This window comes from Typopeltis vanoorti, chromosome 4 (genome assembly GCF_054136105.1).
Source record: "Typopeltis vanoorti isolate ZY-2024b chromosome 4, IOZ_Tvanoo_1.0, whole genome shotgun sequence".
Taxonomy (NCBI): Eukaryota; Metazoa; Arthropoda; class Arachnida; order Uropygi; family Thelyphonidae; genus Typopeltis; species Typopeltis vanoorti.
This window is the reverse complement of record NC_143552.1, coordinates 27,355,402-27,368,499: the sequence shown is the minus strand read 5'-3', so window position 1 is coordinate 27,368,499 and position 13,098 is coordinate 27,355,402. Positions and strand designations below refer to the sequence as shown.

General features: G+C 34.3%; 1 protein-coding gene across 2 annotated transcripts in view; it reads left to right on the top strand.

Moving 5' to 3' along the window:
* The window catches only part of LOC150107179 (uncharacterized), a 446,221-nt gene that overhangs the window by 178,563 nt on the left and 254,560 nt on the right, over window positions 1-13,098 (top strand). For both annotated transcript variants that reach the window (XM_090391714.1, XM_090391715.1), the window contains exon 7: window positions 6,291-6,456. In XM_090391714.1, the coding sequence (XP_090247840.1) occupies window positions 6,291-6,456 (166 nt within the window). The remainder of the gene's footprint in view (window positions 1-6,290; window positions 6,457-13,098) is intronic.

The following is a 13,098-nucleotide window of genomic DNA, read 5'->3' as shown; positions in this document are numbered from 1 at the left end:
TTATGTACCGATCTATAGAAACTTCTTCCAGCATTTATGCATGACTTCGAGGAATTAGAGCAAGAGGAGAATGTTATTTAAGACGTTACCAAGCTTGCTCGAGAGGTGGAATCGGATGATGTTACAGCTGAAGATGTGACAGAAGTCTTAGAGAGCCATAATAAACCGCTTTCCAATGAAGATTAAAAGAATTAGTCGATCAATTAAGTCAACATCCAAAGGAGGAGAAGGAAAACGAAGAAGGTTCTCTTCTTCATAGTGCAAACATAAAAAGGAGTGTAATCACATCTATTCTACCTTATACTGAACTCCCTAAAGAAAGAAAAAGAAAATCTAGGCAGTTAACATTGGATACTTTTTTCAAAAAAAAAATGCAGGTGATCCGAAACCAGGGATTTCAACATAGAAATATGTAATATGTATTATCTTTCTGAAGTTTCATATTTTTTGTATATAATTTTGTTTTCGTTATTAATAATTTTATTTTAACAAATATATATGTATGTATTATCAAAGCTTTAAATATAATAATGTTACACATACTTCATGTGCATATTTTTTGACTGCATGGAACATAACTTTGTATCTCCCATTAAAATTGGGTTCATTTTACACCCGTTTTTTCAGGAACGGAAGTGAGGCGTAAACTGAGGGCTGCCTGTATAGTATTTTTAATTTTTATATGTTTTTTCTATTTTTTTTTATTAATTTTATATTTTTTTGGTATTTTTCATTTTTTATATTGTCCTGCAACTTTCCTTTACAGACCCAACATGGAACTTTTCATGCTATTTTCGGCCTCCAGTAAGTGGTCTGTTATCTTTCATAGAACCTATTGCACAATAAGCACAAATCATTATCAAATTCCTGACATGTACCTATCCTCAGGGGGTGTACAGAATATTATGATTGTACTACATGAAAAGTTACATCATTACTAACTTCTGGTCGACAGTTTTCCTCCATGTTAATTTGTTATCTGTCAAGATTCTAATATTATCATATTTTACATTTCTCTCTTCTAAGCACTTTTTAATGTATCAATCTGCCTAGATCTTGATCTTTGGCTTTGGTTTTTTTACTGCCAGCCTGTCTAAGAACACTAGTTTTGCTAATCTTTTCTATTTAAATGAACCATGAGATTAGTTCTGCTAACACATTCCTGAATGCTAACAATGTTAAGTTCTTTCCTCTAATCCTCATTTTTAATATGTTATTGCCATTGATGCCATCTATTCACTCTCCTAAACTTCCTCAAAATGCTCTTGGTCTCCAGTCTTTGGCCGAGTGTTTTTTCCCTAACCCAGTTCTGAGATCCATAAGTTAAAATTGGTTTAAATGCTGTCATGTATACAGTTGATTTAGTATTTGGACTAATTTCTCTCATATTCCATATAAATTTATTCACTTGACTTCCTACCATACCAGCTTTGTTGATTCTGTTGTCTATTTCCATATCGAATTTACCATCTTCATTAAAAATTGCACATAAGTAGCAGAAAATTGTGCCTGGGTAGCTGAAATGTTTTACTTGTTCTATAGGTTTTCCATTCACAATGCAGTTGATATTTTCAATGTTTCTGTCTATTTTCATTCTCTTTGTCTTGCTATTGCTGACCATCATACCATATCTATTACAACAGTTATTCAGTTTAGTCAGGAAATCTTGCAGACTTGTACCGGATTTATTTAGACATATAAGATCATCTGCATTAAGTAAAGGCTGAGATTAACATCTCCAATTTTGGTATCAGGTTTAATACCATTTTCCTTCATAATGTGATCCATATAGATAATAAATAACAGAGAGGATAATGTACATCCTTGTCTCACTCTGATTTTACATCAAACCATCTTCTTGTACTTCCTTCAATTCTAACTACTGACTTACAACTCAAATAAAAACTAAGTATAACTGTAACATTTTGAATAGCTTTCCTTTTGGCATATTATCATATGCCTTTTCTAGATCTATGAAACTTAAATGCAAATTCTTGTTATATTCCCATAATTTCTCAACTGTCTTCAAGTGAAAATCGGATTGTCACAACCTCTGTTTGTTCTGAACCCAGATTGCTCTTCTCCAAGTTTCTCTTTTACAATCCTTCTTAGAAGTTTCTTTAATATACTTACATAAATCGTACCAGGAATACTCAGTACCCATCTGAATTTTTAATATTGAAAGAACAACAAGAAACAGCGCTTAGTCTTTTCTGCAAGTGAACTAGAGCTATACAATCAGCCATTCATTAAGGAGGATCCAAAAAGAGCTCTTTTACTCTTATCTCTGTGTAGTGGGGGTGGTCTAATGACATTAAGTATGAGATGATAAAGAATCTTTCATCACCTTCTCTGGACTGGATCTCCTCTTAATACGTAAGAGAATACTTACAGAGGAAGAGTTTCTGGATTAGTGGCATACGTCAGATGTCATTGCCATCTTAAAACCTGGAGAAGATCCAACACAAGTAAAGAATTATTGACCTGTTGCTCTGACCAGATGTCTTCATAAGTTATTGAAAAAAATTGTATATGAAAGGCTTCTCCAATACTTAGAAAGCACCAAATTTCTTTCCAATGCACAGTGTGGCTTTCATAGACATTGATCAACATTGGACCATTTGAATTGTTTAGAAACATGTACAAGAGATGCATTTCTTGAAATTAGAACATCTGGTATCAGTCTTTGACATGGAAAAAGCCTATTACACAGCCTGGAGATATGAAAAGATCTCTTTAATCTTGGTCTGAGGGGACATCTTCCTCTTTTTAAAATCTTTCTGTCCAGCCAAGTCTTAGATATCTGATTAGGAAGCATGTTATCTCAGCCATAACATCAAGAAGAGGGTGTTCCTCGAGGCCCTGTCTTAAGTGCAACACTCTTTGCTATCAAAGTTAATTCAGTCACTGAACAACTTCTTCCTACAGTAGCTAATGCTTTTTATGTTGATGACCTCACAATTTACTGTCACTCCTGTAGAATGACAGTTGAAAGAAAACTTCAACAAGCAATGATTGTATCTCTTCATGTGCGTTTAGTAATGGGTTCAGGTTATCAGCAGAAAAAACTGCATCCACTTCTGTCAAAAATATATCCTTCACCCAGATTCTGATTTAAGAATGGAACAAAGTATTATTCTAGTAGCCCCAGAGCCATAGTTCTTGAGATTCATATTTGACAGAAAACTTATTTTCATTATGCACATTAATCAACTTATCGAAAAGTGCAAAAAAGCATTGAACATCCTTTTTGGACCCTATCCGATCATCAGGGCATATAAATTGCTCCTGGTGCTTTTCACACATTGCCCATTCAATCTTTATGTTGAAATAAATGAGTGCTCTATCATTTGGACAAAAAGAGTTGTCTTTTAACTATGCTTTAAAAATGAAGTTCCTTCCAGAGCATCCTACATACCCAACATTATACACGTCAGACTACTATATAGGTCCCTTTGGTATGCATGTTGAAGAGATTATGCAAGCTATTGGCATGAATGTTGACATTACTGCACCAAACATGACAGCATTCCTCCATGGCAAATTACCACTCCATCCTGCAACCTCTTATGCTATCTAAGGAAGTCTCAGACTCATTGCCCATCTACATGCAGTAATTTAATGTATACCAAGCAGAACATAGTGATTTCCTTCCATCTTTACTGATGGCTCAAGATCTCTCTCTCTTGGTTGTGCTGCTGTATTTGTTATCTTTATCATATCCCACTTGACTACAGTAATTATACACAGAGTTACATGCAATTCAACTTGTGCATGTGCATAGAAATGAAAATGGCTACCAAAAGTGTATTATTTATACAGCCTCATTGAGTTTTATGCAGGCCATCTTGTCTCCTGTGTATAATCCACATGCAGTACGTTTGTGGTGTTTTACAACTGCTATACAAATTAAAAGATCCTTATTTTTTTGTTTGGTTATCCTAGATTCCCAGCCACATTGAAGTTAAGGGAAATGAGATTTTAGATTGCTAGAAAGCTCACAATACAGATTTCAGGCAGCTTATAAGATCAAAGTCAGTTATCCCATATCTTGCCATGGCAATCTTCATGGCAAGAAGCGCTGTGAAATTGCATGAGATTAAGTTTGAAATTAAGCATTGGCAGCCAGTTGGTCGAGAAACAGAGGCGAGGAGGTTGTTCGTACTAAGCTCTGCATAGGCCATAGTCATCTTACACATTCTTATTTACTGAGGGCTGATGACCCACCTATGTGTGAAAAAATGCAATATACATCTCACCATTTGTTATATTTTACTGGAGTTCCAGCACTTCACACAAGTGAAGAATAAAATTTTTACTCAACTAGCTGAGTCATATACTCAGGCAGACCTTATCAGACTTGGATAAATTGCATGATGTTTTTAATTTTAACAAAGAATTAATATATATGAGCATAATCGATTATTATTACTACTACGTGATCCCTTCAGGGAGTTCAAGGGCTCATCGAGGGAGGGCACCTACTCTACAACTATCTGTTTCCACCACAACTCAATCCATACTACAATGAACTGAAACTACCATCATCATCATCTACACCAACTCCATCTACTGTCTACACACCACTAGTATCTTCCCAGACAATCACAAACATCCATGCCCACAGTGGGATTCGAACCCGCAGCCTTTTGACTGGAAAGCGGATACACTAACCGCTCGGCCAACCAGGCCAACATATGAATTATGAATTTTATTTTTGTCTAGATACTGCTTTGTTTAGTTTATAAATTTTTTAAAATTTGCTTTTGGTACAGACCATATTATTTGCTAATTTATTGCTCTATTACTATTTATTATTACCTTGTGTACTGCTGTAACCTTTGCTGTGTTGTGCCATTAAACCATAAATTAATTAAACACATTTAAATGTAGCCTACCAATTTAAGTGTGAAGAATTATTACCTTTATTAGAATGACTATAAATGCACGTTTATGTGAAATGTCATTTTCAAATTGAAATACCATGTATTTTTATAAACTCTAATCTAAGTTTCTAGATCAGTGTTTCTCAAAGTGTGATACACGTACCCCCCCCCCCCGGGGTGCGCGCAAAAGGTCTTGGGGGGGGTACGTGGCAATTTTCAGCTATGCATCATTAACGCATGGAATCATTATTAAGAAAAAAAGAATTATTTTAAACATATTTCTCAATAAATTATATATTATGTATGAATTCTCCTACTCAAATTGCGAGGTACTATTGGCAGGACGTGAACGTCGTGGCAATAGTAACTCCCTCCTGCAGTAAATGCCACACCCTCCCCAACAGTGTCATTATACTGAAGACACAAGAAAAATAAGTAGCTTTATTGTATCACTGAATAAGGTACAGAGACATTTGCAGTCTGTGTAATATATTTCTTAACAAATAGTGCAATTAGAGACAACTAGAATAAAAAATCTAACTATTGAATCACATCTCCCCCTCCAACAGAAACTTCCGTATAGACTCAAGCAAAACCATATGTTGCTAGTGAAACATATGGTTTTGCTTGACACCACCCACGTCATGAACGTGTTAAAACTTAGAAATATATAGTGATTGTGATTCAGATATTATGGAATTTGGTTGAAGAGAATTAGCATTTCAACTTAACTGTTGACTTGCCTTTGTCTTTGGTTTGCGCGATCTTTAATACCGCACTAATCATATGTACTTCTTCATAGCTGCTCTATGAAGAAGTGCATATGATTTTCAAATTTTTTTAGCTTTCAAATTCTTAAGTATGGATCATTGGTTAAAGACTGGATTTATAAAACGCACAAAAGAGAAAAATATAGCAAATACAATTAGCTGTAAGCAACAAGAAAAGATGCAATATCAATATTTATTATTGATATTGCATCTGGATCAAATGAAATTGATAAGGGTGTGTCATCTGACATCTCTAGCGAACCAATTAGGAAGAAGATGAAAAATCTTCGTAAGTATGATATGAATTACTTGAAATTTGAAATGTGGATTTTCATGGATGGGAAATGAAGAGGAACCTATTCCAAATTTTGTTCTGTTAAAAATAAATTTTTTGTTTACATGAACATATAAATTCATATAAAATAGACATTTACAATGAAATATACTTTATTTATTTATTATTATTATTTTGATAAGGGGGTACTTGGTAAATGAAAATTTAAGAAGGGGGTACGTGGATATCTGAAGTTTGAAAAACACTGTTCTAGATTAAAGAATCAGCATTATATTGCTAATTGGCTAATGTATTCATTACTAAAATTCAGTACTTGAATTTTAATATTTTTTGTTTTAGATGAAAAATGAACAAATAAATAATGACATTCAAGAGGTCAAAATTATTAGCAGTGTTCATTATTCAGGTTTTGTGGATTATATACTGTCACAAAATTGCAATATTTTATACTCCGAAGTCATAAAACAAAGAGAGATTGGACATGGAACCAAAAGCAGAATTGATGGTAAGTTTTATTTATTTATTAAACAGATCAGATAACACTAGGATCTGAATAATCATCATATAAAGTTCCTTTTAACTTTATATGATGTCTTATAATGCGATGTCTTATAATGATTGCCTTATAAAGCAATGTACTGCTTTATAAGGCATTGCTTCATCATTGTGAAGTTTTGTTGTAGAGATGGTAGGATTTTTTACCTTATAGGAGGTAAAACCCTGCCATCTCCACACTGAGATTTTTATTTTACAGTGACCAGCTGCCTGAGTACATACAGAGAATACCAGTTATAAATATCAAGGTGTGTGTGACAGAAAGTGGCCTGAATGCAAGGGGGGGGGGGCGAATGGAACTGTATGGTTGCTATGAAGATTATCAGGTGTGCCCATCTGCAGGAGTAGTGCATGCCAACCTCCTTCGCCTGAAAAATCAGGAAATGACTTCTAATCTCCTTTCTCTCTGATTCGTGCCTTCTTCCTACCTACTGTTGTATTTTTCAACAGAAGTGTTAATGTGGTTCCTCCTTTAACACTTCTTTTCATACTTCTGTTCCATGATCTCAATGTTTTTTTTCTGACATACCTTTGTGACCCTCTTTATTGCCATTCTCATCAATTACTGAAATCGAACCCAGTTGGACACAGTAATCCATATAAGAGAGTCCTTTCTTTCATGCTTACACGGTGATCAGAATACATTTTGAAAAATTATGGAGACAACTACCGTGTTATAATAGAGTAACACTTTAGTTTAATATAAACCAACATTAACACTCGATGTTTCGAGCTTCATATCAAGGTCATCCTCTGGAGCATACACAATATATACAGAGAAACAAACTGCACTACAATCTACATGGTTTTTTTTAAGTTACTGACCAACTGTTACTACAGTTATTGGCCTGACCTCTGGTGAAAAAATAAATAACAAACCTTTACTACATCAAAGCTGGAGTCTTATTATTGTTGGATTCTGAATGAAGAGAAATTTAAATTATTAATACTCTCCTCAGAATCCAACATAATCCACCATGGCAAAGGCTACATTTGTAAATATTATTTAATGTAAATCACTTGTTTATAATTTGATATTCATATAACTACCTTTAATTTTATCTAATATTTAATTATTTAATCAAGAATATATGTATTAATAGTAGAAAAACTCTGTGTTAAAATATTATCAAGCTATTTAGCTTATTTCTATGTTAATATAGAATTTATATTTGATAATTTAACTGCGCATTAATTGAAATGTAAATATTCTTTATTTATTCCTATTTGTAAAAGTTTAGCGTTATGCAACACCTCAATTTTATTATGTTTTGCTTTGTTGTCATGGAGACGTATGTAAGTGAGCGAGCACGTTTTTGGAACAGCATGTGGGGAGAAGGTTTATTGAAAAGAGTTTTAGAAAGAAATCATGAGAATAATTTAGGCAGGAAGAATGGATATAAAAAGGGAAGAACGCTGAAAATATAGAGAGATTAGATAAATTAAGAGAGAGAGAGAGAGAGAGGATTGGCATTCGGTTGGAATCAGAGGATATTCAAATTCGGCATTCGGGAATCAGAGTGTAATAATAGTGAGTCGTCAAGTCACTCAAGCAGCTAATAAAGTCTACTAGTCGAGAAGCAGTTAGCTAATAAGTTGTAGAATAACAATTATAGCTACGGAAAACAGCTGAGAGACTATTAATTAGACTAGCGATACTTGAATTGAGATATAATTTCAGGGCCGACCTGTCAAGGACACACAGAATCTTGAAATAAAGCATCGAGTAACTAGGGAATAGTAGAGGCTGTAAAATTGAAGTTTACCATTAGCTGTGTTTAGAATTGTAGTGTCTAAAGAATTAATTGAATGCCGGAAGAGTGAACAACTGTGCATATAAAACCTCAAGTTAAGGAATTATTGTGTGTTGCCTTATTTCATGAGTGATCAGTAGTACTTTATGCAACAACGTTTGTTTATGTGTATTGTGATCAGTAGTTATTGCTTAGAAGAATTATTTTAATGAGTGCCGTATACTGTTTAAGTGTTTACAGTTATAAAAAGTGTTTACGTATAAGTAGGCGAAGAAAAAAGATTATCGGTAAGATTATTCCAACCATTAATATTCCTTTGCACAGAAGTGTAAGTTTCATCCTAGAATTTCCTTATATTAACAGTAACTATTGATGAGAATTAACTGAAGTGTAAAATTTAAAAGTGTTTGTTTGTGAAGAGGTATTACTGCAATTTTTGTTGTATTTGGAACTTGAGGAACTGTGAGAAGACTGTATTATAGAGATAACAGATTTACCATTGTATGAGTTGAATGATTGAATTTACCTGAGGTGTTAAAATGTTTGTGATATCTTAATTACTGATTTGAATTTAAGTGTAAAATTTGTGATTCTAAATTAAATGTTTGTTTTTGTTTATCTAAAGTTGTATTTTGCCTGAATCTCTTTTACTGCACCATTCATAAAATATTCAAACCAAAGCAGGTAAATTAAGTAAGTCAAATATACTCGGCCAGTATATAATTTTAAGGAGAAATAGTTGAAGGTTGATTTTTCTTCAATTCTTGAACTAATTCAGATATAGAGTGGCGCAGTCTTTAAATATAAATTTTCTCTATATTTGAATTATAAACCAACTAGCAACTTATTATTTTGTTTAAGAACATCATAGTGACTAACATGTCGGATCCAAAGTATAGATTGAGAAGAAGTGGGATCCAACATTATTATTATTATCTATTAGGTTACAAAACCAAGAGTTGGGCTGGAGATCATGCTCTCAACACCCTATACCAAATTGATTGGAAAAGTACCTGATCTTTACATCATGTGAAAACCTGGTGTGAAAGAAAATTTAAAGAAGCCTGTGAAAATTCTGATTAACCACCCTAATCTCAACAATAATGGTGGCATAAAAATTCGAAGAATTTCAATGGCACATATTCAGCCCGCTTAGTATCGAGCATACTTTAGGACTTTAAGAAACTATTCCATACCAATTGGTTGAAATTTATATGTTATGTATAATCACATTGTTTATATATTTATATTTATGTAGAAAGTTTTTTACCTTGGGTAGAATGTATGTTAAAGATGCCAATCTATTTTAAACCTGGTTTTACTCCATTTCCCAAGTAAGCAAACAGACAAATAAGTCAAGGTTGCAGTATTGCAACGTATTGCAGTCTAGCTGACCTGCAAAGTAGTGCAGGTCAAGGCAACTCGTGGTAAAGGTAGAATAAGCTCTGATCACTATTCTTAATATTTACCCTTAATGCAAAGCCCATCTCCTTGAGGAGATGTATGATGCTATGTATTAAAGGCAAGGGGCCACTACCCAGACCGGTTTTGACCTTTATTGGGGTCTCATCAATGGGAGCCAGGCTTAGGAATACCAAGATTTAAGTAATACAGAGCTTAAGTATTTTACCAAAACAAGTTACCATAAGGTGCTTTGACCTTATTAAATAAAAATCTAAGGATGAGAGATATGTGTAGAAAGTTTTTTACCTTGGGTATAATATATGTTAAAGATGGCAAGCTATTTTAAACCTGGTTTTACTCCATTTTCCAAGTAAGCAAACAGACAAATAAGTCAAGTTTGCACCTGCACGTATTGTAAGTCTAACTAACCTGCAAAGTAATGCAAGTCAAGATAACTCGTGGTAAAGGTAGAAATCTTGGTATTCCTAAGCCTGGCTTCCACTAATGAGACCTCAATAAAGGTTGAAACCGGTCTGGGTAGTGATCCCTTGCCTTTAATACATAGCATTATACATCTCCTCAAGGAGATGGGCTTTGCATTAAGGGTAAATATTTTAGAATAGTGATCAGAGCTTATTCTACCTTTACCACGAGTTGCCTTGACTTGCACTACTTTGCAGGTCAGCTAGACTTGCAATACGTGCAGGCGCAAACTTCACTTATTTGTCTGTTTGCTTACTTGGGAAATGGAGTAAAACCAGGTTTAAAATAGCTTGGCATCTTTAACATATATATATATATATATATATATATAAACTTGTTGCTCTCCATCCCAACTCTTAGTTTTGTAACCTAATAGATAATAATAAGACTCGAGCTTTGATTTAGTAAAGGTTTTTTTTTTTTTTTTTTCTCGCCAGAGGTCAGGCCAATAATTGTAGTAACGGTTGGTCAGTAACTTTAGCAAACCATGTAGATTGTAGTGCAGCTTGTTTCTCTGTATATATATATTGTGTATGCTCCAGAGGATGACCTTTATATGAAGGTTGAAACGTCGAGTGTTGATTTTGGTTTATATTAAACTAAAGTTTTACTCTATAACATGGTAGTTGTCTCCATGATTTTTCAAAACTATATAAGAGAGGTTGTCATCACGAATATCTTATTCTTATTGGGAAGTTCACTTATCTTAGTCTATCCATAGTGAATATACCATAGATGTTAAAATCTGTAGCTTTGTGCGATCTGGTATTCTTTACCAGAATATTGACCTACTGTGGCTTAAGATTTCATTGCCTCATTAAATATCATTCATATGCTTTTTCTACTATTCTCTCAATTCTGAAAATCATTCTGACCTTTTGACTTCTTATCCTTGAAGCTTGATTTCTTGCAATCCATTTTCCTAACAGTAAAGTCACCTTCCTTGGTGATTTTATGTCCAACAACTCTGGCTCCCTTTTTTTCTGACTTCATTGACCAAGCTGAATGCAAATTGCTCATCTCCCATCCAGAATTCCTGATAATCCTATCCATTTGCCCAACACTTAGGATCTTTTTCTTAACCAGTTCTGAAGATCTCAGAAATTTTTACTCCCCTTTCAGGCAACTGTTATTGTTCTCCAGATCCAGACACTCATTGCGATCTTGTTACAAAATTTATTCATGTTGGAATAAACACCTTCATTCCCTACTCTGTTCATTATTCCAATCCTGCATCCAAGCCATGATTTTCCAAAAGAAAGTTTGCCTAGGCAGTAAAAATAAGAAAAAGAAAAAAAAAAAAAACGATTTTACTGTTAGGTGAAAGATGAATTTCATTGCTTGGTGTGTGTGAGGCCACTGCCCCTCTTATTGAAGGCCTGAAGTGGCTTGAAAAACTTCAATGTTTAGTCTCTAAACTAGGGTTTTCAGTCCATGTAAAGAATAAATAAAAATGCAAAAATATTATAACATTAATAAAAATAGAAAAAAAAATCCTTAATAATCATGGTATTAATATGCTATAAGCTTACAACTCTTCATGAGTGGGAAAAAAAAAAAGAAGTAAAATAAATAAAACAAAACAGTTAATTCACAGGGTATACTGAAGTCCACAACACCTGCAAATCCATCACTAACCAGATTAAGTGTTTAAGAGAGCTAAATATAGAAAACTGTCACTATTTGGGTGATAAAGCTTCCACCTTTTTAAAAAATGATGCCAGGAGATAAGCACAATTCTCATCTATTTCTACAATAGGTGACGAGAAAAGTCATTTTCTTCTTTACCTGGAATATTACATTACACGACTCATCTGTGCCCGCTAGTATGGATTTTACTGATCAAGATCCACAGCAGATCTTCTTACCTACATTATCTACCTCTGGCCATGTGTTATGGAAAGGTTTGGAGAGACTTGTGCTGTTATACTCATTTCCAAGGCATTTGATAGAGTTTGGTACTGAGAGCTTTTTAGCAAATTGCATATTATGGTCTACCTTCTTCCCATTATAATTGGATCACCAGTTTTCTCTCAGGTCTCACTATTTGCTTTTAGATGTTCTAATTAATGCCAAGTGTTCAACAAAACAATGAACACAATCATGTTCATTGTTTTTTTGATGATACCACTCTCCACTCGTGACAAACTCATAGCACCCAAACTTGAAGGTTATCTGCAGTAAGCATCCTAAAAATTGATCTCTACACCATCTTGCAAAGGACATTAATAATCTAGTCACCTTCATTGCTTCCAAAACACAGGGTTTCCCCCCCCCCCCTCACAAAAATGATCTTAACACTCAAGATCAGATGTCTCTTCTCAGACTGGCTACCCTTTTCCTGGCATGATCACATCACTTCTCTAGCATTCTCAGATTCCAGAAAACTTGGTATCCTCTTTTGCTGAAGATGTTGCTTTCCATCTTATTTGCTCTGTACAAATCCTAAACCAGTCCAGTGTTGGAATACTGCTTGCACATTTGCTGTGGTGTGCCTTAATCCACTTTATAAAAGAGTCGTAATGCTGTTAAGAAAAAAACCAGTTTGGTTGATTAACTCCTCTCTTACTCAGACACCCTTCAGACACTCTCTCACAGATGGTCAGCTTTTGCCTTCTACAGATGTTTCTGTGGGTATTGTTTTGCAGAACTAACATCAGTTATTACCCTAATTTCTGTTTAACCTACAGCAACATGAGCAAAAGCTGCACATCATCCTTTTTAGTTGAACTGCTGACTCACCAAATCAGCTACTCCCAGTTACCTTTCATTGCATCCACCTCATTTCAGTAGAACGGCCTTCTCCATGAAGTTTTTCCCCAAGACTACCACTTCAACCTCTTTAAGAATAATATCAACTGATTACTTTGTCCTGCACCCCCCCTTCCCCCACAAATTTATTTGCTATAGGCTTTGTATCTCCTCGTGTATGTGTAAATGATGTTTAACTA